The sequence below is a fragment of the Anguilla rostrata genome, chromosome 4, assembly GCF_018555375.3.
Source record: "Anguilla rostrata isolate EN2019 chromosome 4, ASM1855537v3, whole genome shotgun sequence".
NCBI classification, from domain to species: Eukaryota; Metazoa; Chordata; class Actinopteri; order Anguilliformes; family Anguillidae; genus Anguilla; species Anguilla rostrata.
The window spans coordinates 5,115,582-5,140,828 of record NC_057936.1 but is presented as its reverse complement, the minus strand read 5'-3'; the positions used below and the strand labels follow the sequence as shown (position 1 = coordinate 5,140,828).

The window sequence follows — 25,247 nt, the reverse complement described above, 5'->3', positions numbered from 1 at the left end:
CCCCTTACAGTACCCTGAAGCTGCCCCTTACATTACCCTGAAGCTGCCCCTTACATTACCCTGAAGCTGCCCCTTACATTACCCTGAAGCTGCCCCTTACATTACCCTGAAGCTGCCCCTTACATTACCCTGAAGCTGCCCCTTACAGTACCCTGAAGCTGCCCCTTACAGTACCCTGAAGCTGCCCCTTACATTACCCTGAAGCTGCCCCTTACATTACCCTGAAGCTGCTCCTTACAGTACCCTGAAGCTGCCCCTTACATTACCCTGAAGCTGCCCCTTACATTACCCTGAAGCTGCCCCTTACAGTACCCTGAAGCTGCTCCTTACATTACCCTGAAGCTGCCCCTTACAGTACCCTGAAGCTGCTCCTTACAGTACCCTGAAGCTGCTCCTTACAGTACCCTGAAGCTGCCCCTTACATTACCCTGAAGCTGCCCCTTACATTACCCTGAAGCTGCTCCTTACAGTACCCTGAAGCTGCCCCTTACATTACCCTGAAGCTGCCCCTTACATTACCCTGAAGCTGCCCCTTACAGTACCCTGAAGCTGCTCCTTACATTACCCTGAAGCTGCCCCTTACAGTACCCTGAAGCTGCCCCTTACATTACCCTGAAGCTGCCCCTAACATTACCCTGAAGCTGCCCATTACCCTGAAGCTGCTGCTTGCCCACACAATGCTGAAGGAAGCTGTTTTGGGGGCCCTGGGGCATTTTGAGTATTGTGCAAGCTGTGGCAGTTTGTGAACCCGGGCAGAAGTTTAGACGCCCTCACCGCGGTTTCCGCCACCCGCTGTGATCCCCCGTTGTCGTTGAAAACGCGAACGCGGCCTCAGTTGTGCGAGGGGGTGGTCGGGGTAGGGGTGGGGGGGAGGGTCTGCGGAGAGCCCGTGCGTGTCGGCCATCTTTGTTTTCCGCGGCTGGGACTGTTTGGGCAGCGTCTCCTCACCAGCTCTCTCTCTCCGTAGCGCCGCACGGCACCGCAGAACAGTTCGCCAGCCACGGCGGTAACCGGCCCGTCTCACCCGTGCTTCGGTAGAGCTCGTTAAACCTTAACGAGCCCCGACTTAACGAACCTGTGAACCAGTCAGGTCCCGCCGCTGAACCGGATTGGTCTCAGCTGAGCCGGCCGGTGGAGAGAGCGCACGCACCTGGGCTGCATTGGCCAATCAGCCCAGGTGCTTGAAGGTGCTTAATGTACATTACATTACAATGCAGCCATTTAGCAGACGCTCTCATCCAGAATGACTTGCAGAACTTCCTAACACATGCATCCGTTTATACAGCTGGATATTATGCAGGTTAAGTGCCTTGCTCAAGGCAGCGTTAGTTTACCAGCCAGTTCCTTTAACCATTATACTGCACCGCAGTTTTAATATAGTATTTTTTGTCATGTGTAACTCAATCTCATGCTTCTCTCATGACTGACCAGTGGGTTTCCTGCCTGCAGACCCAGTGTATTAGAGAGCAATCAGTCATGCTCCTGCCACACTGTTGAGTCACTGGCATTTTCAGATCTGTGTAACATTAATGTTCAGCAGGGTAGCTGAGAATTACATTACAGGCATTTAGCAGACGCTCTTATCCAGAGCGACTTACCCAGAACTTTTTACACAGCATTTACACTGCATCCATTTATACAGCTGGATATATGTACTGAAGCAATGCGGGTTGAGTACCTTGCTCAAGGGTACAACGGCAGTGCCCCATCCGGGAATTGAACCTGTGACCCCTTATAGTACTGCACTGCCGCCCGAAGTTGTAAATCAGTTGTGTATTGGCAGAAATAAGTGGCGTTTCCTGTTTACAACGCGCGTCTGTCACCTTGGTAAGAACGGCAGAGGGTCATATTGAGTATTTACTCTGAGGCTTCGCCTTTGAAGTGCGCGCCCGCAAGCGGAAGCCGCTAACCGCAGGCCCGGCGTCGATGGCGCCCGGCGCTTGTGTGAGTGATGGTGACATCATCGCCGGCGGAGCCTTGGGCTTACAGCGGCTTGCTGAGGGGGGGGCCTTGCTTTAATTTCAGTCCGAGCGCAGATGGATGCAATTACACCCCCCCGCCCCCCCCCCATGAAAAGAATCGGGGGGGGGATTGCTCCCTTTTTGAAGTTGCACGTCTTTGATTTATATCCAGAACGCGCGATGGGGGGATGGGGCGTTCTGGGGCTGTGTAATCAACTGTGCAAGCTGTTTGGTTGACCGTGTCTGTAGCAGAATAGACCTACAGGGTCTTCTGTTAGAGCTCCACCCCTCTGTTTGGGCTCCACCCCTCTGTTAGAGCTCCACCCCTCTGTTAGGGCTCCACCCCTCTTTTAGAGCTCCACCCCTCTGTTAGGGCTCCTCCCCTCTGTTAGGGCTCTGCCCCTCTGTTAGGGCTCCACCCCTCTGTTAGGGCTCCTCCCCTCTGTTAGGGCTCCGCCCCTCTTTTAGAGCTCCGCCCTTCTGTTAGGGCTCCACCCCTCTGTTTGGGCTCTACCCCTCTGTTAGGGCTCCTCCCCTCTGTTAGGGCTCCTCCCCTCTGTTAGGGCTCCGCCCCTCTTTTAGAGCTCCGCCCTTCTGTTAGGGCTCCACCCCTCTGTTTGGGCTCTACCCCTCTGTTAGGGCTCCTCCCCTCTGTTAGAGCTTTGCCCCTCTGTTTGGGCTACACCCCTGTGTTTGGGCTCCGCCCCCTCGCTCGCTGAAGCCGTTAGCTGATGTCATTCAGGTTTAGGTTTCACAGAGGGGGGGGGGCACCAGGCTGCGACATATCACACCGCTTGGCCGGCCCTGGCGGGGTGCGCGTGCCACTGTGGACGTGCAGTTTGTTTTGGAATCGGTCCGCCGCCCCCCCCCACACTGAGATAATGATGTTTTTCTGCAGGCCTGGAGCTTGCACACAGCCTATGCCAGAGTGATTTCTCAAACACGGACACGGGGGGGGTTGGGGAGGTGGGGGAGTGGTTGGGGGGGGGGGGGGGTGTTGGAGAAATTCCACCACCCAAGGGGAAAAACAACTGCCTCAGCTGCCTCATAGCGCAATCTCACAGAGGCCTATCAGCGGAACAGCCAAAACAGATGTGTTTGTCAAGATGGCAGCCAGTCTGGATTTCTCTCTCTCTCTTTTTCTCCCTTTTCCCCTCTCTCTCCCTCCCACTCTCTCCCTCCCTCCCTGTCCCTCTCTCTTTTTTTCTCTCTCTCGCTTTTTCTGGACAGAAGACTAGAGGTTTTTACGGGATCTGGAGCACCACTGTAGACCTCTGGACTGGTCCTAGCAGGCAGGGTTTCAGCCACTTCCTGTCCCAAACACTGGCGTTTTTATATTTTCTTTCTTGGAGAAGCGTGAAGAGGGGGAAAAAAACCAAAGGAAAAAAAAAAAAAACCCCGGCGCTGTTTGGCGAGACCGTCCGCCGCCCCCCCCCCCCCCCCCGCCCCTCCTGGCGATGGAGGCTCTTAGCGGGACAACAGCGTCTTTGTGGCGGGAGTGGGGAGCGTGCTCCTCTCCGGGGCATAGCGTGACTCGCGGATATAAATCGTATGGAAGCAATTAAACTCGAAGGAAATGTCATGTGGGCTGAATTTTAAAAAACGACGGGGGTTTTTTTTTGGGTTTTTTTTTTTTGGGCGGCCTACGAGCTCTTTTAGGCCCGAATGGGAAGTTGACGGCAGTTGCTGTCTGAGGTCTGGGGGGCAGGGGCAGGAGGGGGGGGGTGTCAGGTCCTGAACCCTAAAAATATTTAGGCCTTCTTGTTTCTTAAACTGCTGCACAAAGTCCTTAATGAGCACACCGACCCCCAAGTGCTGTTTTTGAGAGAGCCTCCCCCTCCAGACCAGAGGCAGCGCTCCTGTGCTGTAATTTGGAAAAGTGTGAAAGGTTTTTTTTTTTTTTCCCCCCAGCTCAGTGTTTAGCATTAAACATTAAAGGACAAAGAGTGTTGTCCTTTTTCTTTGCTTCATAGTTATGGCTTAATAAATGTGGAATGTAGAGTTTTTGTTGAGGACTTCAGACTGTGCTCGACGAGCCCGAGAGGAGGGGGGGGGTTAGGGTTAGGTTGGGGGGTGGGGTGGTGGGGACTGGGTGGTGGGCGGTGGGCAGTGGGGGGGGGGGGCAGCATGCTCAAACTCTTATTCACGTCTCCGGCTCAGGGTGATTATTTTGCCCTGATTTACTGAAGACGTCCGTTCTGGGCGGGACAGGCTGGAGCGAATTAATCAGGGGGCCAGCTACTGCAGGATTGGATGGAGGGAGGGAGAGCGAAAGAGAGGGAGAGGGAGGGAGAGAGAGGTAGAGACGAGAGAGGAGAAGAGAGAGACGAGAGGACAGAGAGGAAGAGAAGAGAGAGAGAGGTATGTTACCTTTGAGGACGCCCCTTAGCTTCGACTCCACACAGTAAATACCCTACAGCACACATTGACAGTTAAATGTGAGCTATGTAATTGCCTTGGACGAGGGCATCCCTTAACGTTACATTATGTAATCCCCTTCAGACTAAATGGGTCTACAACCTACAGTACAGTCTCCAGCAGTGTGCTATTTATATATATATATATATACACCATACAGCGGATTCTATACATTACATACACTGCTGAGTTGAATGTGTTCTTCCTTTAAGTCAGGGGTGTCCAGTCGTGTCCGTAAAAAGGCCCGGTGTGGGTGCAGGTTGTTGTTTTTGCCCCAACACTACGACACCTGATTGATCTAATTAACTGATCGTCTTCTTCAATCAATAAAGACCTCGATGAGTAGAATCAGGTGTTGTATTTCTGGGCTAAAACAAAACCCTGCACCCAGACCGGCCCTTTTCCGATAAGATTGGACAGCTCTGCTTTACGTGCTGGAGAGGGGGGGCGGGGCCATAGCCTACATGGAGAGCTGATTGGGCGGGGCCGTAGCCTACAGGGAGGACAGTCAGAGGTGATTGGGTGGGGCTGTAGCCTACAGGGAGGACAGGGAGATGTGATTGGGCAGGGCTGTAGCTTATAGGGAGGACAGGGAGAGGGATTGGCAGGTAGCTAGGGAGGACAGGGAGGTGTTGGGCGGTGTAGCCTATAGGGAGGACAGGGAGAGGTGATTGGGCAGGGCCGTAGCCTGCAGGGAGGACAGGGAGATGTGATTGGGCAGGGCTGTAGCCTATAGGGAGGACAGGGAGAGGTGATTGGGCGGGGCCGTGTTTTCTGGTTACAGACCGTGGTGTCGATGCTGAGGTTGGCGGTACATAGCGGTGCTGACCCAGAGAGTCTCCCGGGTGGCTGACGGAAGGTTCCGGGAGCAGCCTCCCCCCTGCGCCCCCCCCCCCCCCCTTCCCCCTTCTCCACCCCCCCGGTCCCTCTTCCCCCACACACACGAGACATTCAATACGTAGAAACAGGCTGTTATTTATGGTGTCCGGCTGCCAGACAGCACAGGCTCGCCAGAACCCCCCCCCCCCTTGTTTGACCCCTGACCTTTGCAGGCCGTAAATAACAGCCTCACCAGTGATCTCTGAGGGCCGCATCTGGCACCCGGGTCCCCTGGTCACCCACTACTGTCTCACGAGTACAGCCATTTTATTTCCCCATTTACCATTTAGGGCCGTCTCTCCCCAACCCCCCCCCCCCAATCCCCCATTTAAGGCGGGTTTTACCGGAAAACCCATTAGAGTCAGAAAGATGAAGTGCACTACTGTATTTATTTATTTTTTTTAAAATGACCAGCGGCAGTGAAGTCAACCGGGAACTGGAAGAGGAGCGTTCCAAAATAAACAATAATAAATAACGAAACTAAATTTTTTTTAAAAGCGGAGCTTCTTCTTGTCCACTGTTGAGAGAGCGGCCGGTCCTTGTTTGGCACCGGCTCTGAGGCGTTCCCGAGTCCGGTCAGCGGCCAGGCGAGGCGTCTGACAGTACGCCGTCCGTTTATTATTATACGTGTGTTTTTAAAAATTATTTTTTATTTTTTTACCGCGGGTCCGCTGCTGTGTGACGCCGTGTTTTACGGTGTTTAAATAAAGGAGCCGGTTTCTGGCCGCGCTATCGGGCGCTGTCGGGCGCTGTCGGGCGCTGTCGGGCGCTGTCGGGCGCTGTCGGGCGCTGTCGGGCGCTGTCGGGCGCTATCGGGCTCTATCGGGCGCTATCGGCGCTAGCACGTGTAGCCGGTGACCTCGCGCCGACATCCCTTACGGGAAGGCGGCTCAGCCGCGAGGCCTTTAGCGGAGCGGACGGGAGGTTTACCCCTTTCGGCTCGGCTCGGCTCGGCGCGGCTCGGCTCGGCGCGGCTCGGCTCTGCGTTCTCGCTCGCCTCGCCGACAGCCTGAGCGCTTTCGTGGAGGCCGCCGCCAAGAAAAAAAAAAAAAAACCAGGTCTGTGCTTCACGTCCGCGCGTAATGGCTGGCTATCTAGCTAGCTGTGCCCCGGTTCTCTTCTGGGTTCAGAGCTACGCCCGTTTTGGCCGCTTTTCTGCCTTGGCAATTAAGCGGAGGTTTCGCGTTCGCCTTAGAGCTTCGAGAAATACTTGAGAATTTGGGGCACCTTCCGCGCGCGGGGGGCTGGTTTCCAGGGGTCCTGCGTTGTTTCGGTTTTTTGACGTACCGAACCTCCTTCAGCCTGGCGTGTGCTCACGAGTGCAAATCTTTCTGGGGCGGAGTTCTTTTATTGTTTTTGTGTTTTTTTTTTTTTGGGGGGGGGTGGCATTTAGTCCTCAAAGTACGGTGGTCCTAGTTCTTCACCCCCCACAACCCCCCCGTGTTGTCTTTGGCTTGTTGTAGTAGCGTAGCAGGGGCGTATTTTCGTTTTCGTCGGGGTATTTTTCTGCAAGCGACAAACGAAAGGCCCGTGCCAGAGTTAGCGTGTGGCGGCGGCGGCCGTGGCGGTGGTGGCGCACGGCGCTGTTTTCTGTAGCCCGGCGGGGTTTTTCCATGACCCCCCCCGGCCCCCCTGCCACCCCCCAGCCCCCCCCACCCCCGCCTCTGAATAAGCAGTTGAAAGGGACGGCTCAGTCTCAGGATATGGAACCAGCCGTTTCCTTTTGTTTGCGTGGATAACGGCTGCAGGGACGTGTCGGGCTGGCTTTTGGGGTTTTTGCTAAAGCAGAGAGGAAAAAAAAAAATAAAACAATAAACATGACTCACAGACTTCAAAAGGCGCGTGCAGGCCAGGGGAGAAAAATACTGGACAAAAAAAAAAAAACAGGATGGAGCAATGGCTTACCTCACTAACCCCCCCACCCCCCCAACCTCCACCAATTCTCTAACGAATATCCTGAAGGTCAGTGTCACTAAATTGTAGGTGCAGATCCGAGGTCTGCTCAGCCTCGCAAGTGGAAAAAGTACAAACCGCAGATCAGTTATCCAAAGCGTTTAAATCACAGTCAAGCTCGTCTTCATTAGTCCAGAGAGAATTAAAAACTTTTTTTTTTTTGCGTAGACTGGTTCAGTAAAACAGACGGCAGGGTTGTTCCCTGTTATGTGAGAGAGGCTAATGTGGATGCACGGTTTTGATGCACCGCTTCTGATTGACGACCATGATTAGTTCGTTTGATTAGGTGAGTCGGGGCAGGTGTTCTAGGCTTCCGAAAACAGCATTTGAACTAGCAGTACAGGCCCCCGCTCACGTGTGACATTACCCAGCAGGCCGTGCTGCGCTCTCAGATCTGAGCGCAGACCGACGTGTTCAGGGGAGAGAGAAGGAAAGAAATATCACTCGCAAGTCGAGAATTATCTGCTGTCAGCCGGAGTCGTGGCAGCCACGTTGTGGACAGAATTTGTAGTTACTGGGTGAAAAAAAAGAGAAAAGTTTGGCATTCCTCAGCAGCGGCGCGCTGCGACCCTACCAGCAGCCAGCAGACGCAAGCATAACTCTGAAAGAGCGACACCGCGTTTGTTTGCTGCGAGAAAAAAAAGCGTGTGTATCGCAAAAAAAAATGTAGGCTACGTTTCAGGCTGGTGAAAAGCGTTTAATATGGGTGAATTTTCAGATAGCTTTTCAGCGCTGGCATGGCATAGCTTGTCTGCTGATTGCCTTTGTTTGTAATAACTCCAGAATGCTTCAGAAGGGGGCGGCGGGACGGGGGAGTGGTAAAGCTGTCACTAAGTTGTGAGGTAAGTTAAAAAACATGGTGGACGCAATTGTGTTTGCTCGATTGTTTAATTCACAGAACTGCCAGGCTGGGGGGCCTGAAAGTAGCCGGTTTGCTGGTGTTTGAGACAAATCATCTCCAGATGAGCAGTTTGATAGACCATGTCTGGGAAGAGCGTTGAGAATTACAGATCCTCACATCTCTCTCCATCTCTCTCTCTCTCTCTCTCCCTCTCTCCATCTCTCTCTCATCTTTCTGACAGACTCATTAACCCCAGCTCTCACTCCATATTCCCCCATACAGGCACACACACACACACACACACGCGCACACACACACACGCACACACACACACAAGCGCCCTCCGCGCACACACAACACACTACACGCACACACACACACGCGCACACACACACACGCACACACACACACAAGCGCCCTCTCGCGCACACACACACACACACACACACGCACGCTGTCTCCCTATTGATGCCCTGTGGAATGTGAGCAGTAGTTATGTGGGTGTATTGTTTCCCTGCAGAGAGAGCCCCTCCGCAGGGGTCCTGTAGCGCCGGCGTTTCATTGGCCGCTGCGCCGCGCGGCCCGGTTCACGCCGGAGTCGCGACGCGTGACGTACGGCTCCCTCATTAACCTCCGGGCCCCCCGTCAGGGGGCCACAGCCTCCGCACACGGCCCCTACAGCAGCCAAATTCCTCCCATCGGCATGATGTCATGATACAATCACTGCGGCACTATGGGTGTCTGACAAGGAAACCCCCCCTCCCCCCACGCCACAGCCATTAGAGGGCAGGGGAGCCGGGTAGTGTGATTGACAGGTCTTTCAGCCAATGAGACGTTAGGGGGCCACATAGCTGCTGTCTCCGAGACAACGGCCTCTGTTCACTGGCGGGCCGAGTGTGTGACATCATAACATTGTCGCGTGATTGGAACAGATCACTCACTGCTCTCGCTCTTAGTTCCGCTGGTCCTTCACCTGGGCGGTGGTTGTGACCTTTGACCTACAACCTATGACCTGTGGGCTGTGATTGCCGGGTGCAGAAGTGTGGAAGTAAAACAGTGTGACTTCATAGCGAGGGACTGGCTCTGAGGGATACCTGTGCATTAAGAGATTCCAGACTCAGGTTACTGATGAATCCGCTGCCACTGACTAAAGCTCCTCCCTCCCCAGATGACAACTAAGCCAATCACGTGCTTCCCTGTGCGCCTACTTGGCCATAGGTTTCCATACCAGACTGTAGGGCATGCAACCGCCCCCTCCCCATTCCCATGGAACAGCACCTCATCCCTTTAAGGTGTGAGGTCACAAATATGCAATTAGAATATTCTTGACTAGATATGTCAACTGCTGATGTAACAACTATGTTATGTACAGTGGAGTTTGATAATACAATTGAACACTAAGATACTTCACGTGTTAAGTGATGCACGTGGTAATGTACTGTAATGGCTTGTGAATGATAGGCTATGGTGAGAGGCGTATATATGATGTGCGGAAGACGGTTTGGGGTAGAATTAGTGTTCGTTATATGATTAACGACGAAGCCAGTGTCTGGGTATATCAAGATGGTACCTGTTTATGTTAAAAGCTCAATGGAAGCTGTACCTGGAGGAGGGCTGTAGCCATGGTAACGGTATAGAAGGACGTGTTATATGGTATACACTGGTATATGTAAATACAGTGGTATATGGTGATACACGATATGATAATGACGTGGTATATGATGTATGACCTGGTATAGTGATGGTACACTTGCGTATATGTAAGGACATGGTCATGATGTGACATGGTACTATAGTGATCAGTGGTATATGTATTACATGGTATATGATGGTATACACTGTTAATGGTATACACTGGTATATGATATGTACATGGTTATGATGTGTACACTGGTTATGATGTGTACAGTGTATTGATATGTAAGTGGTATATGATAGTGTACACTGGTATATGTGATAGTGTACAGTGGTATATGATTGTGTACACTGGTATATGATTGTGTACACTGGTATATGATAGTGTATACTGGTATATGATAGTGTACAGTGGTATATGATAGTGTATAGTGGTATATGATAGTGTACAGTGGTATATGATAGTGTACACTGGTATATGATAGTGTACACTGGTATATGATAGTGTACACTGGTATATGATTGTGTACACTGGTATATGATGGTGATACAGTGGTATATTGCCTGTAATTGTACATTGATTTGCATTTTAGGCGGTTAGAAGATAACTCTTATAAAGTGTGAATTGCTGTTGCGGTACACAGCTTATATTCTCTCACATACAATCTGTTTGTACAGCTGGATATTTACCGTGAACCACTGGGGTTAAGCACCTTGCTCCTCTTACCTCCCCCCACACAGAATCCTGATTGGTCACAAGGAGTGACTCACTGTTGATTTATTGGCCGGAGCTCATCCCTGGAACTTGGAGGTTGATTTATCTTGCATCGTTTAGCATTTACTACGTGTAGGCCTTCACCAGACGCTCTTTTCCAGAGTGTCTTAACGTAGTGCTGTTCCTGGAGATCTACCATCCTGTAGGTTTTCACTCCAACCCTAACAAAACACACGTCCTTCAATGGCTAGAGCAAGGCTGCCCAGCTCTGTTCCTGGAGATCTACCATCCTGTAGGTTTTCACTCCAAACCAAACAAAGCACACCTCATTCAACAGCTAGAGGTCTAGTTGCACTGCTAATTAGTAGAATCGGGTGTGCTAAATTTGGGTTGAAATGAAAACCTCCAGGATGATGGATCTCCAGGAACAGGGTTGGTTACTACTGGTCTAATTACTACCGTCTACAACTGCTGTCTTTGTTGTTTTTTTGGTTTGTGCATTAGCATGCAGTTGATGCATATTACTGGATATTTTTTTAAAAATAAATTCAGTTTATGCCCATTGCTCTGTGGGACAACAGCAGTGTTCCCACCTAGAATTTGAACCTGCTGACCTCTCTCCAGCTGGTTCTCTGACAGTAAATACTACACTGCCACCGCCCCCCATCGTACCCAGGGCCTGTGTCGGGTTCCAGTCCCTCTCTGGGGCCGTTGGTGTGGGGGGGGGGGGTAGGGTCACAGAGCAGCCAGCAGACACAAGCGCCCCGGTCCAGGATGGGCACAGATCTCTCCCTCCTCTCCCTCTCCCTCCCTCCATCCGTCCGCTCTGCCAAAGCACATTTTCCACGGCGGGGGGAAAAGCGTTTTTCCGAAACCCTGGGCAAACGGGGAACGTCTGGCGGGCCTTCCGGCAGAAGGCCTGGATTCCGCTGAGCTACCCCGGAGCGGGCCAGAGCGTTTTCTGGGCTGGGGGGCCACCGGGCGATGGGGGGGAAGAGGGGGTGGTGGGTCTGGGGGAGATTATTCTGGTTTTGTAATCTTTTTATTTTTATTTATTTTTTTAAACATGAGCTCCCGTCTAGAATAATTAAAATATTGCTGGACAGTGAAGGGACAGCCCTGCGTTGATAGGTGTTGTTTTTATGCCTACCCTGAGCAGGTTAGAGACAACCCTGTGTCCTGCTCTTTAAGTGCCCCGCTCTCTGTGCATATCTGACCTGCTTGCCCTCTGCTGCGTGTTACTGGAGGATTATCAAATGTTTTTGCTGTTTTAAGATCGAGCGTTGTCCCGGTACAGTTCCCCCCCCCCCCACCCCCCCCGATAATCGCAGTTAAACTTTAACTCCTCTGGACTCTCGCCTTTTCTCTCTCTCTCTCTCTTTCTTTCTTTTTTTTTTTTTTTTTTGACTTCGCTCTCTTAAGTTAACGTCCCAACCAGGAATGTGTGACAGCTAATGCTCCGTCGTCATGGCTACATAGAAAATGCGGCTGCAGTCCTTGGCCCCCCTGCAGCACTATTGCATTCTTGTTTTGTCTTTAGCCCCCTGTCCCCCATGCCCATCACTGCCCCCCCCCCCCCCCCTAAAGTCCACCCTGCTGCTGCACGCACAGGTGTGACGTCCCTTGTATTGTCAAGCTAATCAACGTACTGACCTGGAATCTTGAGGTTATGAGAAATGGCCCTTTGGGTCCAGTCTTGTGCCAGTCACCGGACCTCCTCTCTGGTTTTTGGGGGGCGAGGGGCGGGGGCCCGGGGGCCCGGGGGCCCGGGGGGGGGGCCCGGGGGCTGGGGGGTGCACGTGCGGCCCTGGGACTGCAGCGTTTGCACACGAGTTTGGCTCCCAGCTCCCCGTCGTGAGAAACTCTTTAGTCTGCGCTGAGATTAGATAACCCAGGCAATTAATCTCCCATTAGATTAGATTAAAGCTCCTGCAGCTTTCTGTCCATGTGCCTGTTTGTCTCTCACTCTCATTCTCACCCTCTCTTTTCCCCTAGCCCCCCCTCAATATGAGAAATATGTTTAGGGTTCCAATGTGTAAATAAATGTAAATGTGTGTCTATGGTACACATACGGTACATTAATTATCCTGCTTTTTATCTGCAGCAAGAAACCCTTCCCTCTCTCTCTCTTTCTCGCTCTCTCTCTCTCTCTCTCTCTCTCTCTCTCATTCTAGTGTTCACTCTCCCTCTCTTTTCATCCCTCTCTCCTGAATAGCACATGGTGCATTTACAGGTGAGTTGGCGCAGGACCTTGTCCTCTCTCTCTCTCTCTGTGTGGGGTGCCCAGGCTCCTGTGCACCAACCCCCCCCCCACCCCCCCTTCTTTCTCTCCGGCGTATTTTACTGTGTTAAAAGCCCCAATGACCCCCCAGGAGGTGTGGACAGAGCGTTCTGGGCTGGGCTGGAAACCGTGAAAAACTGGCTTTCCCTGCCAGCCTCTGTGAAACACACGTCCTTACGGTCTGAAAAGCGGGTGATAAAACACGTCTCTGTTTTTACGAGAACTGCCCACCCCCCCCCCCCTTTCCCCCCCGGAACAGGCGATTTTCACGTCCAGCGCTCCTCCGTTTCGAACCAGCGGGCCGGTCAGCGTTTCGGCAGAGGGGGGGGGACCGGGCCGGGCCGGACCGGGCTCTCTAACCCCCCCGGGCTCAGAGCCAGTTCGGCCGCATTAGACCAGCCCAATCGCATAGGGCTGAACGATGCCGTTGTTTCTGTGACACGTTTTTCAAAATGGCCGCGCAAGCAAACCCTCGCGCTGAAGGTCAAAGTGATTTTTTTTTACATTTTAATTTTAATGTGTGCGGGGAACGCTGAGGTCTGTTTCGGGGGGGGGGGGGGGGGAAGGCCTCGACGCTTCAGGCTTACATTCCTGTGACATTGTTCAGACACGCAGAGGAGTGAAAGAGGCGGAGCTAAAACAAAACCCCCCCCCCCCCACCGCTGTCAACTTCCCAGCCTGTGGAAGATTCCACACCGCAGGGTTTGAAGTAACACCCGACTCAGAACAAAAGGGGTGTTTACAAACACTCATTTTCCCCGTCAAGTAGGTCAAGTAGCTCGAGTGAACTTTTCCACAGTGGTATAGATGTTTGACGTTCACAGCTTGCAAAAAATGAAATTAAATGAAATTTAAGGCTTTTTCTCAGAGCTGAAATATGCCCCCACCCCCCCAGGACAGGCTGCAGTATTGGGTGAGATTGAGTGAGATTCTCTGTTGGTGGTTGAGTGGGTGGACTGAGGCCTGGGGAGCCGGGTGGGGGGGGGGGCCTGTGCCTGTGGTCACATGGTGATACAACCCCCCCCCCCCCGGGGCAGCCCTCAAACTCCCTGGAGGATAAAGGAGGCCGGTCTGGTCCGGGTGCCAGGGCTAAAGTTAGCTTGTCCGCGGGACAGCTGCTGGCAAGTGCCGGCTCGCTTTCCTCCTGCCGTTTGTCCTGGCGGGTAACCGGAGGAGCCACCCATAGTGCTTTGCAACAGCTGAAGTCCGACCTGCGTGGGACTTAATCAACCCCTACCACAAACCCCCCCCCCCCTCCCCCCCCAAACTTATTTCTAAAAATATTTTTGGGATTGATTGCAAATGAATAGCATGACTGACCAGTGCAGTGTGTGTACGGTCTCATTTTTATCTTGGTCGTTATTTTTGATCTGAGGTCGAAATGACCTTGTTCCTGTTCCTGTCTGCTTTTCTTGGGAAGGTGGGGGGGGGGGGTTGGGGTGATGCCCTATCAGGGGTGCTTACATTAAAATTTAGGCATTTGGTGAATCTTCCTGTCGAGAGAAGATCGTACAGATTACATTTTTACACGCAATCTGTCCACACAGCAGGACACATTACTGAAGTATTTCAGCCCTTGTACCTTGCCCCATGGGCACAGAAACAGTGCCCCCAGTTGGGAGTTAAACCTGCAACCTCTGATTTATGAGCCTCTAACCAGTGCAGTACACTCCCTACAGAGAGGCTGACTGGTCACACGGCTCACGCAAGTTACCTTAAGCACCGTATCGTTTAGAGTTGGGCGCCCGTTCCATTTTAACTCGCACAGAAATCGCACAGAAGTTGTCCGTGACCGTGAAATGCACTTTTTGTACGTCGCTTTGGATAAAAGCAGTAAATGTAATGTAATGTAAAAGTCAAATGGATGAAATAGGTGATAAATACACACAATTTGCTACGGGGATGTATTATTATTTTTTCCCCCAACAAATTTAATTTCAGTCCATTTCCTGACGGGAACTGGATGGGCGCGGAATGGAGGCCTAACGAACTTTGGAGCCGTTCCCCTGGGCTTCGCGAGGTCCAGCTGACGGTCCTGATGCCTCGCACCCCAGCCCAGCGTCGGGGCTCCCGTTAACGGAGTCGAGGGCCTCTGGCTCCAGATCTTCCAGCTGCTGGGCCCTGCGTGCGTAGCCGCGGTAACGGCGTGACTCCTGGCTGTCCGTGGGCGGGGCGGGGCGCTTGGATGCAGCGCGATATAGTAAAATAGATTCCCTCAGAGGACCAGCCCTGCCCAAAACCTGCGGTATGGCCATGACACACAAAGAAGAGAAGAGGAAGTAGCTAAGACTCTCTCTCTCTCTCTCTCCCTCTCTCTCTCTCTCTCGCTCTCATCCCTGCTCTTAATTAGCAGAGTCGAGCAGCAGCGGGCCGATGACGTTCCACTCGCATGCCAGCGCCGTAGCGTCCCAGATTGGGTTGGGTTGGGTCCGGGTTGGGTCCGGTCTGGTCGGGTCGGTCCACAGCTGCTTTGGAATCCGTTAAACCCTAACTGCGTACAGGAAATGCCTCATACACCATCACCACGAATCCACAGATTCCTGAGGGGAGACTAGTAGGACAGTAGCCCCGCCCTCTAATTCTGGTGATTTCCCAGGATACATCAGAAGCTGTTGGGTTTCAGCAGCTCATACTCGGAATGTGTGAGGGCACCCTCATGGACATGTGACCACCTCCACCAATCAAAACAGTGCTAGTGTTCCTGGGTCAGATCAGATAAAATGGCCAGACCTCCTGTGCTGGTGTTTTCACCTTTGTCAGACAGTACTGGAAAAAGTCAACATACTAAGTCGATGCATTTACCATTGTGCGTATTTTTGGAGAGTAATTTTATGGAAGTTAACTTTTTCCAGTTCAGTTATGAAGGACCTTTGACCGAAAAATACAGCCCTGTCCCAGTGGAGACCGTACGTTCAGCGTAACTCAGATGATTCCAGGTGCTGTTTTTTTATAAACGGGGAAATGGCTGCTTTCTTCCTGTTTTTCTCCACCTACCTCAGTCACCGCTTCCCTGGAAGTTTCTTTATCTTACGGACGCGAGCCCTCCAATCAGAAGGCTGGCCCTCCGGCGAAAGAGGAAACCCCACTGCATATCGCTCTCGGGCTCCAAAACAGACACATACACCAGGCATCGCCCCTGGTTACCGCGTCTTCAGAAGAACGCGAATGGGGGATCTCCAGCTCTGTCTTGATGTCTTGTTGACATCGCCATGGCTACAGACGGACTCGCATTCCCGGAGTTTTCCTGAGTGGGACCCAGAGCGCAGATGAAAGGGGGGGGGGGGGGGACTTTGGGGGAGAGGGGAGGGGTGCACGGGAGGTGCTCCTTGAGTAGTTGTCTTAAGTGTCTCCATGCCGTGTAATTAAAGGCAAGGCAGGGCTCTGGAGGTTGTTGTGGGGGGTGGGGGGGGGGGGGTCCTATAGCTGTCGACGGGACAGTGCGCTCAGACGGCTCCGCCCCATAGAACACCGATCTGGGGGCGCAGGCGGGGTCGAAAATTCCTTACTGCCCCAGCATGCATCTGGCACGGCGCCCATCTGCCACTGGTGCTGTATCACATTATCAGCATTCAAGGGACCATAGAAATGTTACCATAGATATGCTCTACATTAGCTTAGCGGGTGCTTATCCTGAGTGACCTGCAATGCTGGAGAACATCAGGAGTTCTGTGTGCAACAGTGACGATAGACCAGGCTAATAACAATACGCAGACCTCATCCTCTGTGCCTGCTGCTCATGCAGGGCAACTGTGCCAATCCAGAACCACCACTCAATCTTAAATACGTACAGTAACACTACCAAGTAATCCTACCAATAAAATAACAATCACCAAAATGTCTCACTAGCCAGTATGCAGCAAAAACCAAAAAAAAAATCAATCTGAAGAAGCATGTTAGTCTTATATTCAGACTTAAAATCTTATTTCTGTTCTTTTTTTGGCTGAATAAGACAATGCCATTACAAGACTAAAACACTTGTTGTGACACACTTGTTTGCAGTGTGCTTGGGGGTTGGGAGGGGAGCTAAGATTCAGTCTGGTGAGGTTAGTCTTTGTTCTGGTCTTTCTGTTGTCCTTAGCGCTATTCTGAGACAAGGAAGACGCAAACTGGTACTGGGATGTGTTGGGACGAGTGTCGATGTTTTTGCATCAGTGCAAGGCATGCTGGGATGCATTTGGCTGAAGCTGGATGATTTTGGGTCAGTGCAATGCATGCCGGGATGCATTTGGCTGAACGTGGATGTTTTTGGGTCAGCGCAAGGCATGCTGGGACGTGTTGGGACGCGTGCGGAGGTTTGTGGGTGAGCGAATGGCGTTTGTGGGATGTGTCGGGACCGTGGGATTGTTGAGGAACGGTCCTGGGGACTGCGGACCAAGTGGCCTCGTCCCGCCCTCCCACGGTATCTGCGCGGCCAGTTTTATTTTTGGCGGCCCGTCCCACATTCTTGGCATTATTGGGCCCACTCGGAAACAAAAACGCAAGGCCCCGCACCCGCCCAAATCTGGATCACATGTGCCCACTCGAACAACTTCCCAAAGTGCGCTCTTCGTTATCCTGCCCAAACTGGTATTTTAAGCACAGTGTCTCTGCGAACGACTTTACCAGTGGGCTGTCATGTACCGCGAAAGCAGCTCGTTAAGCCTCGTGTTCGTGCGTCGAGGTCTCTTCTGGTTCCTTGCTGCTGCCTGAGAAAAGCAGACAGGTGCTTTGCTGTTTCAGTGCGTCTGCTGAGACTGTAGCTCTGTCTGTTTCCTCTGACTGTCTTCACTGTGATACTCACAGGAAGTTCTTCCTCGTGAGAGTAGTGTTCTCAGAACTGTAGTACTCATCAGTATTTCCCCACATGGAGAGTAGTGTTTCTGTTCTCACATCTCCACATGATAGTGTTTTCAGTACTGCAACAGGAAGTTCTCCCCTCATGGAGAGTAGTGTTCTTTACCACTGTAGTACTGCAACAGGAAGGTCTTCCCACGTGGAGAGCAGTGTTCTTTACCACTGTCGTACTGCAACAGGAAGTTCTCCCCTCATGGAGAGTAGTGTTCTTCACCACTGTAGTACTGTAACAGGAAGTTCTCCCCTCATGGAGAGTAGTGTTCTTTACCACTGTAGCTCTCCAACAGGAAGTTTTCTGTGGTCCATCTTGCTGTGTTTGGAGTGGATTGGGGAGGGGGGCGGGCCTGCCAGTTCCCTCGTCCCAAATGCACCCAGCCATTGTTCCTTAGCGTTCCTCTGTAAACAGCACACCCCCCTGCCCCCCGTCCCCACCCCCACCCCGGGAGGACTATAGGACCAACATGGCGGGAAAGAGATATCAGTTGGGGGGGGGGGGGGTCTCTATGTAAACATTAAAGAAGGACACCTCAGTTTAACCTTATTTTTTCCTTTTGCTGTGGTATTTTATTAGGTTTGTTCAGAAGAAATCAAACAAACAGACAAACAAGAAATAGTAGAAATGCCTCCAAGCTGAGGTCTGGGGAATTTGAGTAAAGCCTGGGGCTCAATTTGGGGCAAGTCCCCCAGGTGCTGGACACCTGTCCGGGCTGGAGGTTGAGATTTCCAGGGCTCTGACCCCCAGAGTCAGCCTCTTGCCACTAGGCCCTCATAAATCTCCAGACCCCCCCCACCCCGCGCGCACACACACCCGCTAACACTGCTGGGCTGCGTCTCTGTGGCATAAATCAGACACCCCCCCCCAGCACATCTTTCACACAACAGCAGCCTCCCAAAGGTGCTGTCTTCAGTCAAGCTATACAGGTCTTGGCGGTACTGCCTCTCGGCCCGTTTGAGCGAGCTTTTGCTTCCGCTTCTGTCCAATTGGCTGGGGCTGGCACTGTGGGGGAGGGGCCTTTGCTTTGACTGACAGGTTGATTGGCCTCTCCCGATTGCGTAACAAGTTTTCTGATAAATGAAACTGAAAGTTATATTTTATGTTTCTATATGTTGACACATACACACTCTCACACACATACGCACACACACACATTTATCAATATATTTTTAATGTTAACAAAGCAAACCGCACTAAAACACACTATAAAAAAAAACTACCCATGTTTTTTAATGAGCGAAAAAAGACCTACTTCTCATTAGGTCTCATTCCGCTGTTACGGTACGTTGTGCAATATCGAGGCTCAATTAGCTTATGGCCGCAAACCGAAGCCCCAAACCGGTTTCCTGCCCTGACGGGGCCCGCTCGGAGAGCACAGGAAGTGGCTAATCTCCTCCTCAGAGCGCGGTGAATAGGCCCTGGCGTGAGTCACGCTGCGTGTGCAGGGCCTTTGTGTGTGCGGTGACTCACGCACGCCTGATGTGTGTGTGTGTGTGTTGTGCTGATTCCTTTCTTTTTTTTTTTTTTTTTTTTGTGTGAGCGCGTGTGTATACAAACAGGCCGCTCCGTACAGCCAGAGAAACGTGTCTCGCGCGGGGGGGGGGGGGGGGGGTCGGGGGGTCGGGGGGTGTCCGTGCATCACGTTGAGTCCGCAGACGCGTGAAAGAGGATCGGTCAGGCGTGACAAAATGGCCGCCGGCCATCCCAGCGGCTAAATGAACTGGACCGGGCAATTTGAACGGTCCTTTTCCACGGCCCAACGTCAGCATGCAGCGGTCTCCCCATTCTACATGTTCCCGTCGTGAGATGGAGAAGTAGACCACCATGGAGAAGCGAAGGGTCGTTTCTCTATTGTAGAAAAGCAAATGGTAAATGGTAACGGACTGCATTTATATAGCGCTTTTATCCAAAACGCTTTACAATTGATGCCTCTCATTCGCCAGAGCAGTTAGGGGTTAGGTGTCTTGCTCAAGGACACTTGACACGCCAGGGGGTTTGAACCGGCAACCCTCCGTTTGCCAGACAATCGGTCTTACCTCCTGAGCTATGTCGCCCCAAAAGTGACCCCACCGATAAAATGCGAGTATTTATTCAATTTCATAATTTAATATAGTATAAACAAATTTCTGTTGTATACAAAAGAATCTCAAAATACAATCTCTAAAACCTCAATTGCTATACGTGGGGTCACTATAGCATGCTAGGGAACATTGACCCCAATCCCACAAGGCCTAGATTACAACACGAGGGTTATTTTCCGTTGCCACGGCAAACTGACCTCATATTAAAAATAAGTAAATGACTGCTGGTCATTGTCCTGTCACAATTCAAGGACCATGTTTCTGTGCTCTAGAAAATGCCATGCTTGTGTACATGACCGTGCATTCACATACATACCGTACATTTACCAACGAGAAATATTTTACATGGTCGTAGAATGTTGCACATTTTATAATTCTTTTGGTGGGGAGGGGGTCGTTTCTATACTGGATAACTGACCCTCAGGTAAGCTTTCCATGGGGCCAGATTTCTATAGGACACCACAATAGTCTTAAACGTATGATACGTTACATGAAAAGCACATAAGGAATACTAGAAATAACTGCTATGAAAAAAGCAGTAAATTCTGTTTACATAACGCAAGGAATTATGGCACCATAAACATTTATCCTGCTTTCAATTCGAGATGGCAAACTGACCTTTGACCCTCCAGGTTGCGTGGAACGTTATCTGTGAAACGCCGATCTGGGAGGCGAACGTGTCGCCGAATGAGAACGTTTCTCATTGTCCCGTGTTTTTAAGGTGGCTGAGCAGGTCTCATAATCGGCTGTTTGTTCTGGAGCTCAGCGGGATTAGTATTAAAATGGTGGATTAGGGTTACAGTTGTGCTTTTTTTTTTTTTTTTTTTTGCCTGAAGTGAAATCCTACGGCACCCAAAAGGCTGTCTGAAGGCCTGAGATTTCAACCCCCAGCGACCACATTCCTCCACCCCCCCCCCCCTCGTTATACGAGACGTGCGGTGTGTGCTGGGTGGAAACCGCTCAGCTTCGATTCGTCAGTTAACCACTGAAACCGGGGCTGTGGAGGGAAGGGTAAACGAAAATTACCGTTTAATTTACAATCGATTGTGAAATACTGATTGTCTTCAGGCCGTAAATGTGCACGTGTCACTTGGCTGTGTGTCACAAGCACAAAAAATCAAGCGCTATTTTTTTTTACTCTCTGAACTGAGCTGGATAGCATCATAGCCACACAGTAAACACAGGTGTCACGAGCAGGAAACCCCAGGTGTGAACAGGTGAGCTGAGCCCCTGGGGCGTCTGTCAGAGGGCGTAAGAGTCACGGGTGAGATGGAGCAGATACCGTTGTCGCGGTGACATCTCGCCATCGCTTCCCGCCTCGTTCCGGTAGAGCCGGTTGGTTCGGAGAGCCTGCTTGTGAGCACTTCCTGTTCGTCCGGGGTGGGGGGCGGGGGGGGGGGGGGGGGGGGAGGGGGTGGAGTTCATCAGCTCAGGACGTCTGCGAGGCGTCGTCCCAACCGCGTCTCCGTGACGACGGGTTTTTTCGGAGAGACCTGATGGAACCCCACGGAATGATCCGGAGCTTTTCCGTAACAGGTTTTATGGGAATGTTACGGGGCGGAGCTCGGGAGATAAGTGGGAAGGAGGGAGAGAGGACGACAGGACAGGAGGGAAGTGGCGGAGGAGTGGAGGGGAGGACAGGGGGAAAGGGGTGGAGGAGGACAGGAGGGAAGTGGCGGAGGAGTTTGTGTTTACTCTGTGTCTTCTGGCAGCTGCCCCCCCACCCCCCCCCCATCCCATCCATCTGCTGCGGTCACATGGGGATGATGTCATCAATCGCTGAACCTCCCGCCCCCCCTTAACTTCAAACCACCGTCTTCCCAGCATGGAGGGGTCACAACTGTCATCTCCACAGGAGGGAGGGTGGGAAGGGTGGGGTGTGATCAGCGATCGATGACATCATCCCTCTGCGACCACAGCAGATGAGAGTAACCCAGGCAGGGTCGTAGCCCCGCCCCCGATGGTTCTGGACTGGTGTCCAGGTCCTGGTGTCTGATTGGCCCACGCCGCGGCCAGCTCTACACAGCCGTGAGGCGCGTCGTACACGCCTGCAGAATTTCCCCTGCACAGTGTGCTGTGTGGACTACGCCCTTCTGTGTTGGCCTGTTCTTTCATTCCGTCTCTTTCTAATGGAATAAAATGGTTTAAAGACTGAGTGCACCATATCAAGTTTCACACAGTACTTTACTAAAAAAAACTGGGAAAAAACTTCTTAGATTTGGAATTAGGGGTGCTGTAGTTGTACCCACTAGGGTAAGTTCACAAAAACAACTCATTAGTGAAAGGTCACTGCCTACAATTCCCAGCAGCCCTGGTGATAAGCTTTGCTTTGCTTGGTCTGTGTGATGGGAAGTACAGTCCTGCTGTGCAAAAGATAAATGTGATTGAGAGTACAGACAGAATGGAGAGCTGTCATTGGTAGCACTGTCAGAATGGAGAGCTGTGATTGGTAGCACAGACAGAATGGAGCATGGTGATTGGTAGTATCATCAGAATGGAGAGCTGTGATTGGTAGCACAGACAGAATGGAGCACGGTGATTGGTAGCACTGTCTGAATGGAGAGCTGTCAATGGTAGCACAGACAGAATGAAGCGCTGTGATTGGTAGCACTGACAGAACGGAGAGCTGTGATTGGTGGCACACACAGAATGGAGCACTGTGATTGGCAACACAGAGAGGAGAGAATGGAGGGTGGCGATATTATGGGCTGTGCTGAGTTCTTTTCCTCTGTTTGCCCTTTGCAGCCATGTCGAGAAGATCACCACCTGGCAGGACCCCCGCAAGACCTTGGCCATGAAGCAGATACACAGCCTCCACGGTCCTGCAGCCCCGACCGCCGTTCAGCAGCGGTCCATGGCTCTGTCACAGCCCAATCTCGGTGAGTACCTCCCCCTAAAACCTCACTCATCAACCCCATAACCCTACAGCGCCATGAGCCTGACCAGGCCGCTCATAACCTTACAGCACTATGAGCCTGACCAGGCCGCTCATAACCTTACAGCACTATGAGCCTGACCAGGCCGCTCATAACCTTACAGCACTATGAGCCTGACCAGGCTGCTCATAACCTTACAGCACTATGAGCCTGACCAGGCCGCTCATAACCTTACTGCACTATGAGCCTGACCAGGCCGCTCATAACCCTACAGCACTATGAGCCTGACCAGGCTGCTCATAACCTTACAGCACTATGAGCCTGACCAGACTGCTCATAACCTTACAGCACTATGAGCCTGACCAGGCTGCTCATAACCTTACAGCACTATGAGCCTGACCAGGCTGCTCATAACCTTACAGCACTATGAGCCTGACCAGGCTGCTCATAACCCTACAGCACTATGAGCCTGACCAGGCTGCTCATAACCTTACAGCACTATGAGCCTGACCAGGCCGCTCATAACCTTACAGCACCATGAGCCTGACCAGGCTGCTCATAACCTTACAGCACTATGAGCCTGACCAGGCCGCTCATAACCTTACAGCACTATGAGCCTGACCAGGCTGCTCATAACCTTACAGCACTATGAGCCTGACCAGGCTGCTCATAACCTTACAGCACTATGAGCCTGACCAGGCCGCTCATAACCCTACAGCACTATGAGCCTGACCAGGCTGCTCATAACCTTACAGCACTATGAGCCTGACCAGGCTGCTCTCATAACCTTACAGCACTATGAGCCTGACCAGGCCGCTCATAACCTTACAGCACTATGAGCCTGACCAGACTGCTCATAACCTTACAGCACTATGAGCCAGACCAGGCCACTCATAACCTTACAGCACCATGAGCCTGACCAGGCCGCTCATAACCTTACAGCACTATGAGCCTGACCAGGCTGCTCATAACCTTACAGCACTATGAGCCTGACCAGCCTGCTCATAACCTTACAGCACTATGAGCCTGACCAGGCTGCTCATAACCTTACAGCACTATGAGCCTGACCAGGCCGCTCATAACCTTACAGCACCATGAGCCTGACCAGGCTGCTCATAACCTTACAGCACTATGAGCCTGACCAGGCCACTCATAACCTTACAGCACAATGAGCCTGACCAGGCTGCTCATAACCTTACAGCACTATGAGCCTGACCAGGCCGCTCATAACCCTACAGCACTATGAGCCTGACCAGGCCGCTCATAACCTTACAGCACTATGAGCCTGACCAGGCCGCTCATAACCTTACAGCACTATGAGCCTGACCAGGCCGCTCATAACCTTACAGCACTATGAGCCTGACCAGGCTGCTTATAATCTTAAGAGTACTTCAGTACTTTTTGCCAATGGTAAAAACAACATCCATTCACGTCAGATCTGATGAGAGGCATTGTATTTCTCGCAAAACCGTCTCTTCATAAAAAGGTATAGTATCGTAGGCATAAGCTGGAAGTTTCCCCACCCAGAGGTCATTTAAGAGGGCTTTCTGTGACTGACGGGACGTCTGAGGAGGTGAAAGTTCTCTGGCGTCCTTAGAAGTGCAAACCTGTGAGCTGAGTCTCCTCACAGCGCTGTTTTTGTGGATTTATTTATTTATTTATTTATTTTTGTGCTGGGAAGCTCGGTGAATTACAGCGTAGTGGCACATGCTCAGACCGTTTATCCCCTGTCGGTACAGTAAATTAGGACCAAATGTTCCTCGTTAAGCTTCTTTTGTTTAACTTTTGTGACGGAATGGAAAATTTTGGTGTGTCTGCACTGTTTCCTTTAAAAAAAAATTTTTTAAAAAGTTTTTGGGAAAAGCTCGATCACGCCACCCTCATTCCTGGGTGACACTAGCGCCAGTCGTCTGTCACCCCACGGGGCTGCCGTTCTGTCGGCACTGCCACAGTACGGATTCGATACCAGACCGTGGGGCCCATCCACACACTGGAACAGAGCGTTAACAGATACCTGACTGTGGGGCCCATCCTCACACAGGAACAGAGCGTTAACAGATACCTGACTGTGGGGCCCATCCTCACACAGGAACAGAGCGTTAACAGATACCTGACAGTGGGGCCCATCCACACACTGGAACAGAGCGTTAACAGATACCTGACAGTGGGGCCCATCCACACACTGGAACAGAGCGTTAACAGATACCTGACTGTGGGGCCCATCCACACACTGGAACAGAGCATTAACAGATACCTGACCGTGGGGCCCATCCTCACACTGGAACAGAGCGTTAACAGATACCTGACAGTGGGGCCCATCCACACACTGGAACAGAGCCTTCACAAGTACCTGACAGTGGGGCCCATCCACACACTGGAACAGAGCGTTAACAGATACCTGACAGTGGGGCCCATCCACACACTGGAACAGAGTCTTCACAGATACCTGACTGTGGGGCCCATCCACACACTGGAACAGAGCGTTAACAGATACCTGACAGTGGGGCCCATCCACACACTGGAACAGAGCCTTCACAGATACCTGACCGTGGGGTTCATCCACACACTAGAATAGAGCCCTAACAGGTTTAGCCACCCAACATATGTTGTAAGCTTAATAAAGTCTAACTCGTCGAAGGCTGAATCCTTCCATGAAGAACATCGCAATGGCCAAAAGACCAACACAGGGGCTTTAATGGGGAGCCGTGCGATCCAGAAGTCCGTATGCAGAGAATGCTGGGAGTTGTAGGCAGCAGGTCTCTTACTGGTGAGATGAATG

General features: G+C 51.8%; 1 protein-coding gene across 2 annotated transcripts in view; it reads left to right on the top strand.

Annotated features, from left to right (window-relative positions):
• wwtr1 (WW domain containing transcription regulator 1) overlaps positions 1-25,247 on the top strand; it is a 45,290-nt gene that overhangs the window by 6,092 nt on the left and 13,951 nt on the right. For both annotated transcript variants that reach the window (XM_064330205.1, XM_064330206.1), the window contains exon 2: positions 22,338-22,471. In XM_064330205.1, coding sequence (XP_064186275.1) covers positions 22,338-22,471 — 134 coding nt within the window. The remainder of the gene's footprint in view (positions 1-22,337; positions 22,472-25,247) is intronic.